Source organism: Phyllostomus hastatus, unplaced genomic scaffold (genome assembly GCF_019186645.2).
Source record: "Phyllostomus hastatus isolate PE091 unplaced genomic scaffold, TTU_PhHast_1.1 phas_contig_58, whole genome shotgun sequence".
In the NCBI taxonomy this organism is placed as follows: Eukaryota; Metazoa; Chordata; class Mammalia; order Chiroptera; family Phyllostomidae; genus Phyllostomus; species Phyllostomus hastatus.
In genome coordinates this window covers 4,941,955-4,952,926 of record NW_025333916.1, presented here as the reverse complement: position 1 = coordinate 4,952,926, position 10,972 = coordinate 4,941,955, and the positions used below count along the sequence as shown (strand labels likewise).

The 10,972-nt window shown below is 36.9% G+C and overlaps 1 protein-coding gene across 2 annotated transcripts; it reads left to right on the top strand.

Annotated features, from left to right (window-relative positions):
- Positions 1–66: 66 nt before the first annotated feature.
- On the top strand, positions 67–10,814 carry RFESD (Rieske Fe-S domain containing). 2 transcript variants are annotated; one of them, XM_045848358.1, is made up of 4 exons: positions 67–141; positions 8,031–8,206; positions 8,313–8,347; positions 10,079–10,814. In XM_045848358.1, the coding sequence occupies exons 2-4, from the start codon at positions 8,032–8,034 to the stop codon at positions 10,340–10,342; spliced, it is 474 nt and encodes a 157-aa protein (XP_045704314.1). In that variant the 5' UTR covers positions 67–141; position 8,031; the 3' UTR covers positions 10,343–10,814. The 2 variants fall into 2 exon arrangements, with proteins under 2 accessions (XP_045704314.1, XP_045704313.1); XM_045848357.1 differs by lacking the exon at positions 67–141 and adding an exon at positions 245–896.
- The last annotated feature ends 158 nt before the right edge of the window (positions 10,815–10,972 follow it).

Here is a 10,972-nt window from a genome sequence, read left to right as displayed (position 1 = left end):
AATGGCACCCTGGGGTCACGTGGGCCGCCTCGCCACGCCTCGGGGAGGCTCAGCGCGGTAGCCTAGCCCGGGGCCACTCAGTAGCCTCTAGCGGGGTCTGCAGAAGGTCGCCTTCGCGGAGGTGGAGCGAGGGACTTGAAGGTAAATTCTGTTCTAGCTATTGGGTTGGGCGCCCGGGCCTGGGCGGGGCTCGCGAGGGCCGCTCTTCCGGTAGGGTGGCGGGTCTGGACTCGGACTTCCGGTGACGGCTACGGCCGCGGCGGCGGCGGATATGGTCGCTGTGGCCTTCTGCAGCTGGCGCGGCTTGCTGTCCTGTGGCCTGTGCCCTGTGCCCCTGGGCTTTCTGAGCAGTGCGGCCTTCCCGGGAGTCGGTCCCGCCGTGGTTAACCGTCGACCCCGGCACCGGCTTCTGCCCAGTCACAGCGAAGCCCACCAACTTCGTTCCCCTTAGAGCCTGCGCAGCATGCCCTGAACCTGCCGCCTCAGTTGAGCCGGCGGGGCGCTTTTAACGAGCTTTCCCAGCCTTCGTGCGCTGTAAAGGGTGAAAACTGCTGCGGGGCCCATCTCTGCGCCCCGGCGGCCCTAGCTGTCTTCCCCAGGAGGTTGCGGGCTGAGCCGTCCACATCTGGACAGCACTGCTCCTAACAGCTGCAGACCGACTGGACTGAAATGTTAAACAGCTTGAAGTCCTGTGCCCATAAACTGTCAGAGCTGGACCTTTGTGATGACAGCTAACACACGACGGGCGCGTACCCTACTGTCAGGCCCTGCTCTGACTTGACTAGGGTGAACCATTAATTCCTCACCAGAACCATATGTGGCAGGCCTTAATTATTGCGGCACAGGGACCTAAAGATACTTGCCCGACATCACTCAGAGGCAGGATTCCAACCCAGGTGAGTTCACCAGGTGATCTCATCTCTAATATCCCAGACAATAGCAGATGCCAGAACAGCGACGTAACTTTATTAAATTATTAGGGAAAATATTCCATTTTAAACACTGTTGACATAACTCTTGCACAATAGCGTTCCTAGCTTTAAAAGAATTCAGGGCCGTCATCTTTGGTGATATATATGGTGAGAGAGATAGAGATAGATAGATAATATCTTTACTTTGCTAAAAGGTTTGGTACCTGTGAGATACTTTACTTGCAGGCCATGTGTTTTTATGAGTCCATGGATACTACTTAGATGAAATGTTAAGATTTATATTTTGTTGTTCACTAATTTAGACTCATGAGATCTGGGTTTGATTCTTAACTGCTACTTTGTGAGTTTGGGTAAGCTTTTGTTAAAAAGGACCCTTTACTTTTAGTTTCCTCATCTGGAAAATAGATGGTTTTGTGGTTTGTTTGTTTGTTTGTTTGTTTTTTTGACTAATGAACTCCTATATGCAAAGAGTCCAAGCACTGGCACTCACTGAAAGATAGCTAGTTTTATCCATTATTCTGCCACCCAAAGAGATTGTACAAAGCTACTATCTACAGCATTTCTCTTCTCTGAACCTAAAAGCAAGAGTGACACCCTGGAGCTATGCATTCTGAAAATGTGTAGACCAAGTCTCAGGCTTAGTAAAAGCACTTAAGTCAGTGCTCAAGAGGAGTTAACAAGTAAATTCCTTTCATTTCATGTCTCTTCTGTTTCCACTGTCTTATAGATAACTTAGTTATTTTTTTCAATTCAATGTGAATGGATTCCCTATGCTGGAAAGGTATCTAATAGAGACTGAGGATCCATTTAGCTAATTTGTAATTTTATGTGCTGCTGTTAACACCTTTAGGAACCTAATTTTAGGCACAAACCAAAAAAAAAAAAACCCCAAACAAACAAACAAATAAACACAAAATGTTTCTTGAAGAGTGAACTGTGGAACAAAATGGATAGATTTTTCAGAATGGTTTTCTTCATCTAGCCCACAAACTGGATAAGCTGTTTAAATTTCCACTTTACTTTTATTTAGTTAAGATTCTGCTATCTTAAAGTTGATTAAAAATACAAGAAATGTCTGGGAAAACATAAATAGTTCATCAAAGTAGCAGTAATTAAGGTGAATACATTGACCCTTGTTCTCTGAATGTACAGACCTTCGTATTCACAATATTTAATTAAGAGTAATATGGGTGTTAATTACACATAATCACCAGATATAATAAATAAATAAAACCATTTATGATACATAGAGGGAACAGTTATTTGAAGGATGAGATAATACTTTCCCAAGCAAGATGAAAGACCATCAACATAGTTCTCTGAAACCTTTATCATTAGTGTCAGCTTTTTCTGCTCATTTCTTATCAGCCCCTGCAAAGTTCGCTACAGTGTTCCTTGGTAAAGGACAAACCTGCAAAGACCGCATGTTCTAAGAGATGGAAAGATGAAGGATTGTATTTGGTTCTCAATTATTTGGGGGTTGGAGAAATCTCATTTAACTTTTGATGCTTCTCTACATCTCATGTATTTCATTACTTGCTTGATACTAGTATTTCTTGTTTTTGCCTGTAAAAAGAACAGTAAGAGAACTATTTATTTCCTCTGCTAATGTTAAGTTTTGAAATAAGCTGAATGTGCACAGGCACTTTCTCTGAGGAAAGAAAGTGCCATTTTATTTCCTTTTTCTTGAATTCCAGATCATTTGGATCATAATTATAAGTCAGGATACAACCTAAATATTGAAAAAGAATAATTTTAAATATAAGACCAAATCTAATACTTTGAGACATTTAAGAAATTTTGTATTAACAATCCCCTTGCTTTTCTTTATAAATTTTATTCTCTATACATGTGTCCATGAATATTGTTTGGTTTTACCAATTTTTGCACTTGATAAAAATGGAAGTGTACTCTGAAATCTTGAAAAAAATTTCATTTAAAGTTACATTTTTCTAATTAATCCTAATTAATATAGCCATATTACTGCTACATTCCATTGAATATAAAAATTATCCATTTCACAGTTGATTAATTTTGAGTTGTTTCCTGTCTAATTTGTTATTATAACCTCTCTTGTGCATGTCTCTTGGTGTACCTGTGAATGCTTCTCTGTAACATACCGAAAGCAGGATTATTGGGTCATGAGTATGTTCAGCATTACTAGGTAATGTCAAACTGTAGGTTGCACTAATTGACATCATCACCATCAGTTGCTTTGTATCCTTGCCAATACTTGATATAATTTTTTCCAGTCTGTTAGATAGAAAAATGGTATCCCATATGTGACTTAGCTTTGAATTTCTTTTGCATTTTCCTACTAATCAGAAATACAATAATTGTATTGCATTTTTACATGTGATTAGTGGCCTTTCAGATTTCCTTATCTGTGAAATATTTGTACATGTCTTTTGCCCATTTTTCTATGATTATTTGGAATTTTCTTTCCGGTTGATAGGCATTCCTGTATTGTGAATCTTAATCCTTTGTCAGTTAAATGTATTGCAAACACCATATTTATTTCTTTTGGTTCAGGCTATTTTCCCCTTTTTTAGTTCATCTTTCTGTTCCTGTTTTTCTTATCATTATCACCCTTCTGTCTCTTCTGTCAGAAAATGTGATAAAGGGCTGCATGTCCAACACTCTGGAGGTAATTACTACTGCCTGAGTAATTTGTATACTTTGAGTAACTTCTGGACTGTTTAAAGATGTAGTATGCAGCCTCCTGTCAGCCATGGCTAATTCACAAAATCATTACCTTTTTAAAAAAACACTATAGCCCTGTCTGTCTGGTGTGGCTCAGTGGATTGAGTAGTCGCCTGTGAACCAAAGGCTCACTGGTTCAATTCCCAGTCAGGGAACATGCCTGTGTTGCAAGCTGGGTTCCAGTTGGGGGTGTGCAAGAGGTAACCATACATTGAAGTGAATTTGGTGATAGAGGGGAATACAAAGTCAATATTCAGAAACCGAAGGCATTTTTGTGCACCAACAATGAAATATCAGAAACAGAAATCAAGAAAAAAATCCCATTTGCTATAGCAACAAGAAAAACAAAGTACCTAGGTATACATTTAACCCAGGAGGTAAAAGACCTGTACTCAGAAAACTACACAAAACTGAAGAAAGAAATTAAGGAAGACACAAATAAATGGAAGAATATACCGTGTTCATGGATTGGAAGAATTAACATAATCAAAATGTCCACACTACCTAAAGCAATTTATAGATTCAGTGAAATCCCTATTAAAACACCAATGACATATTTCACAGATATAGAACAAACATTTCAAAAATTTATATGGAACCATAAGCTACCCTGAATAGCCACAGGAATTTTGAGAAAGAAGAGCAAAGTGGAAGGGTATTGATCACAATACCTGACATCAAACTATATTACAAGGCCACTGTAATCAAAACAGTCTGGTATTGGCATAAGAACAGACATATAGATCAATGGAACAGAATAGGGAGCCCAGAAATAAACCCATGTCTCTATGGTCAATTAATATTCAATAAAGGGGCAGAAGCATAAAGAGGAGTAAAAATAGTCTTCAACAAATGGTGTAGGGAGATCTGGACAGGCACATGCAAAAAAATGAAACTCAACCACCAACTTACACCATACACAAAAATAAACTCAAGATGGATAAAAGACTCAAACATATGTTGCAAAACCATAAAAGTCCTAAAGGAGAACAGAGGAAAGAAAATCTCAGATATTCCACACAGCAGTATTTTCACCAATATATCTCCTAGAGCAAGGGGCATAAAGGAAAGAATAAACAAATGGGACTTCATCAAATTAAAAAGCTTATGAATGGCTAAAGAAAACATCAGCAAAATGATTAGGGAACCAAACATATGGGAAAATATATTTGCCAATGATACTTCAGACAAGGACTTGATCTCCCAAATGTATAAAGAACTCACGTGTCTCCACTACAGGAAGACAATCCAATTAAAAAATGGGCAAAGGACCTAAATAGACACTTCTCCAAGGAGGACATACAGAAGGCCCAGAGACATATGAAAGAATGTTCAGCATCACTAGTCATCAAAAAGATGCAAATTAAAACCACAATGAGATACCACTTCACACCAGTCACAATGGCCATCATAAACAAATCAACAAACAACAAGTGCTGGCGAGTTTGTGGAGAAAAGGGAACCCTAATGCTGTGTTGGTGGGAATGCAGACTGGTGCAGCCACTGTTGAAAACAGTATGGAATTTCCTCAAAAAACTAAAAATGAAACTGCCTTTTGACCCAGCAATTCCACTGCTGGTATTATACCCTAAGAATACTGAAACAACAGTTCAAAAGAACCTATGTGCCCCAATGTTCACAGCAGCACAATTTACAATAGCCAAGTATTGGAAACAACCTAAGTGCCCATCAGTGAATGAGTGGATCAAAAAACTCTGGTACATTTACACAATGGAATACTACACAGCAGAAGAAAAGAAGGAGCTCCTATTCTTCGCAACAGCATGGATGGAACTGGAGAGCATTATGCTAAGTGATGTAAGCCAAGCACTAAAAGGCAAATACCATATGCTCTTACCTATAAGTGGAACCTAATCGGCAAAACAAACAAGCAAGCATAATATAACCAGAGACATTGAAATAAAGAACAAACCAACAGTGACCAGAGGGGTGGGGAGAGGGGGGTAATGGGGAAAAAAGGAGAAGGGTCATCAAGGAACATGTATAAAGGACACATGGATAAAGCCAAAGGAGGGTAAGATTGAGGGTGGAAGGTGGGGATGGGGTGGGCAGGGGGAGTGATGAGGGGGAAATGGACACAACTGTACTTAACAATAAAAATAAAAATAAATATAAATACATAAAAAAGAAAAAAACTATAGTTTTGCTTTTATTATTGTGAAATAATTTTTCAAAAATAGCATGAGTTTTTTCCCATCCTTTAAAAAAGTAACTAGATTTGTTTTAGAGCAAAGGTTAACGGTGCTAGTTTCAAAGTACAAACTGATATCTCTGTAATTTCCTAAACCTGATTTGTGTAATACTTTCCTCTATACTTTGAATTCATAGCTCCGGCTTCTTCCCATCAACACACACACACCCCTCATCCTACACTTCAGTTTTGGAGCTCAGGCTTATATGATATCTAATATATATTCAATATCTTTCTTATGACTCAAAACTAACCTCAAAAGAGTAGTCTATAAATTCCTTTTTCTAAAGCTTGTTTCTTGCCTTCACAAAGAGATTTTACTTCTTAATAATTTCTGTTATGAACTTATTTTTTTAAGATTTTATTTATCTTTAGAGAGGGAAGGGAGGGAGAAAGAGAGAGAGAGAGAGAAACATCAATGTGCAGTTGCTGGGGGTCATGGCCTGCAACCCAGGCATGTACCCTGACTGGGATGAACTTATTTTTTAAACAAGCCATCCTCTCACTTGAAAGTTGCTAGAGAATAGATCTTAAAAGTCCTCAGCACAAGAAAAAATTCTATAACTATGTATATTGATGGATGTTATCTAGACTTATTGCAGTGATCATTTCACAATATATACAAATATCATCATTATGTTGTACACATTAAACTAATGTTGTATGTTAGTTATACCTCAGTTTTTAAAAATAGCTAAATGAGCCAATGCTCTTTTCCTACTAACATTTTCAAACTTGTAGTCAGCCATGCAGGATTAAATAAATATTTAGGGAAACCACTAGAAGGCCTGAAGACTATGTTCTTAAAGTACACAGAAGGTCTCTTTGGAAGGGTTGCTTTCAAAGAAATAGGCTGAGTATCTGTACTGAGAAAAAATTGTATTTAAACACCTGCAAATTCTCTATGAAATCTTGTTTAGAAATATGAGTTTGTATAATATACTGCTATAGATTAACTGAAGAGAAGTCATCTCTTTGAATGGCCAAATGAGGAAGAAGACAGTAATGACAATTTCTGATTTAAGAAAGTGCAAGGTGTCCAGTCATACCTGTCTCCTTCTGCCAGAATAGTCATCTAGTTGATCTGTAAGAGCTGTCTCTCCCTGCTGGCAAAACCAAGTGAGCCAACCCAGTGTTTCCACTTCCAAGAATTTATCTAGAGAAACCCAAAACACTAATTTGAAAAACTGTATGCACCTCTATGTTTATTGCACCATTATTACTAATAGCCAAGCTATGGAAGCAGCCCAAGTGCCCATCAATAGACAAGTGGATAAAAAAGCAATGGTTCATATAGACAGTGGAATATTACTTGGCCAAAAAATAATGAAATCCTACCATTTGCAGCTGCATGGATGGACCTAGAGGGTATTATGCTCATGAATAAGTCAGTCAGAGAAAGACAAATACCATATGATTTCATTTTTTGTGGAATCTCAAGAACAAAATAAATGAGCAAACAAAATTGAAAGAGACTCATAGATATAGAGAGAGCTGGTGGTTGCCAAAGGGAGAGGAGTTGGGTCACTGGGTGATGGAGGTGAAGGGACTAAGAAGCATAAACTGGTAGCTACAAAATAGTCATGGGTAAGTAAATAAAGCATATGAAATAATAGATGATGATATTGTGATCACGTGGGGTACTGGAAATATTGAGTGAAATACTATGTAAATTATATGATTGTTTAAACCATTGAGCTGTACACCTGAAACCAATAGTTTTTTTTTAAAAAAAAAGGAAAAATAAAACCAGGTGAGCCCTCTTAACCTAGAGGTCCAAGAGTATTCAGACTCAGAGATACCTACCTTCAGTGGCATAACCAAATGTTGTTTAGCATTGAGTCTGATGGGGAATAAAAGGACGGTGAAACTTTAGTCTGTGTCTTAGGAGTTCTGAAATATCCATCTTACACGTTAAAATGAATCTACTATACAAGTCCAGCCTCAACGCGAGGAGTTCTCCACAATTTTGGGAAGCTTTAAAGGTCTATAACTCAAAATCATGACTAACTATAATCCAATATTTACAAATGTTTTATTTTATATAGCTACCAAAAGTGCTTCTACCAGTCTCAGAGAAATCAGACTTCTCATATGATATGATTATCTCTGAGCTAAGTTATAGCCAAACTACTGGAGACCACTTGCAATTTTCTTTTTTCCTTTCTTTTTGGTTCAACCAGCATGGATCTTGATGGCTCTCAGCAAGATCCTGAAATGAAGGAAAATCCTCCCATCTATGTTGGCAGAGAAGATGACATTAAGAAATCTGAAAGAATGACAGCTGTTGTCCATGAGAGAGAAGTGGTCATTTTCTACCACAAGGGAGAATATCATGCTATGGATATTCGCTGTTACCGTAAGATTTTATTTTTCATTTGTAAATCTTGTATTTGCTTACTAAGCATAAAACTCAAAATTTCAGACTTTTTAGTGACTAGATGTAATATTCGATTTCTTTTTAGACTCAGGAGGACCTTTACATTTGGGAGACATAGAGGTATGTGACATTAAATCTATTCTCATAAAACTCAGATATTTCTTATTTACATTCTTATTTCATTCTGTATTAAAAATGATTTACATTTAGGTTTGGACTACATTTTAATACTTCTAGTATCATTTTTAATATTCTAGAAATTTACAGCCCTACAATGTAAAAAAACCATTTCACAGATGAATGTGAGAAATATGCATATCTTCTGACAAAGCAATTATACTCTGAGATATCTACCCCACAGATATAATTGCACAAGTGTTTAATTGTATCTATAGGAGAGGGTCATTTTAACACTATTTATTTTAATAAAAATTGACAACAACCTAAATGTTTCGGCAATAGGAAACAGTATAAATTATGAATAGTCATGCTGTGGAATACTGTGCAACAACTAAATTAACAAGGCAGATCTATATATGTTGGTATAGAAGGATGTCAACAATATATTCTTGAGTGAAAAAAGTAAGTCATAGAATAATAGTTTTAATGTAATTCCATTTTAAAATAAAAAATAACATTCACTTTTTATTTTATACACTTCTGCATGGTTTGAATTTTTCCAATGAGTATATATTACTTTTATAATGTAATAAAAATATAAATTTATGTTTTGAGAAAGAAACCACACTTTGAAAGTTCAACTGGAGGAATGAGAAAACTGTCTTGCTTCCTTGCATTCCCAAACTAGCTACCTTATTTCTCATTTTTCTGCTTCATTAAACTGATACCCCTCTCTGTTTTTCTCCCTCTCCCTACCTCTCTATCTTCCTCTCTCCTCTCCCTCTCTCATGAAACTGATACCCCTCTCTCTTTCTCTCTGACTTGTATGAAGTACAACCTTAAACTTACTGTTCCACTCTCTCTACACTTCCTATCTACCTAGTTTCCCACTTGCCCTTGTGATAAAGGATGTGTATGTAAATTATGAATATTAATTAATGAATCACAAAAATGTGAATGTTTGCTAACAGTTTTCTGGGGGTACAATATCAATATTCCAGCACTTCTGGTGTAAAAAAAAGTAAGCACCTGGTGATAATAAATGTAAAAGAATTTTCCTCAGTTTTAGGCCTTGAGAGCTATACGACCTTGCTACTCAAAGTGTGGTAAATAGCCCAGAAATATTGGTGCCGTGTGGAAGCTTATTGGAAATGTAGAGTCTTGCACTCACCCTAGGCCTACTAAATTTAAACAAGATTTGTATTTAAATAGATATTAGTGATTACCATGCTCTTCAAAATTTGAGAAGCACTCTCTAATACAGTTAAACAGTTGAGAATTGACTACTTTGGATCATAAATCGCTCTGCAATTAATATATGCACTCATGCCTTTAGTAACCTCTCTTGATTTACATCTGAAGCTTATCATTCCTCCAGCATCTAGTGAAAATTCCTTTAGAAGCACCTGAAGCCATTGCTTCATTTCTGTCAAGGAAGCGGCATTGGCATCTAATAGATAACAGCACAGCTGCAGTAACATGGTATAGTTGCCTGAGCTAGTAACCCTCTGATCCAGCTCTAACACACTGGGTCTCTCATAAACAGTGAAAGGGACTGATGACTGCTAAGTTATGTTCTGCCTAATGATGAATAATTTTTAAATGGAAGTGAAAAAGAAAAGCTGGCTTGTTCTTTAACCTGATTCTTCTGCAATATATTCTGTTCTGAGTTTGAGGTTTATTGTAAACATTGGAAATGTCAGATTATTAAATCAATTTTTCCTTCCCCAGGATTTTGATGGACGACCATGTATAGTTTGCCCCTGGCATAAATATAAAATCACTTTGGCAACAGGAGAAGGACTATATCAGTCTATAAACCCTAAAGATCCATCAGCAAAACCCAAGTGGTGTTCTAAAGGAATAAAGCAAAGGATTCATAGAGTGACAGTGGACAATGGGAATATTTATGTGACTCTTTCTACTGATCCTTTCAAGTGTGACTCTGATTTTTATGCCACTGGAAACTTCAAAGTAATTAAGAGTTCTTCCTGACAAAATTATATGGCAATGAGAAATGTGTATATTTTGAAAATAACCTTGCTTCAATACCAAAGATGATTTTTTTCCAACATAGGTGCATTACTTATTTTTAAAAAAATCACATAAATCTGAGAGGCTCCAAAGCACATGTACTGTGTATGATGTAAGAATTATAATCAGGATCTATAGAATACATTTCATCCAGTCCTCTGGATTGACTGGAACCTGAAGGTTATAGGTCTGGTATGTGCATTGTAAGAAGGATGAAAATAATTTGAAGTAACTAAAATGAAGATAAGGTATAAAATAAGATCTACTAAGAAAATGGGTGGGGGCAATCCTTATTTGATACAGCAGATTTTATCATGGAAAAGTTTAATATATACAAAGTAAACAAAATAGTATAATAAACTCTCATCACCCAACTTCAACAATTTCAGCATTCTTCCATTCTTGTTTTATTGCTACCTTCATGCATTCCCCACCTCTCCTATTTGATCATTACTTTTTAAAGGTAAAATTTAAATATTTTGGAATAGATCTTAACTTCAGTTTTTCCAAATACAGGGGAGGGCAAAAGTAGGTTTACAGTTATAAGTATGTGAAACACAATTTATTCTTGTATTATTAATCAATTATTGT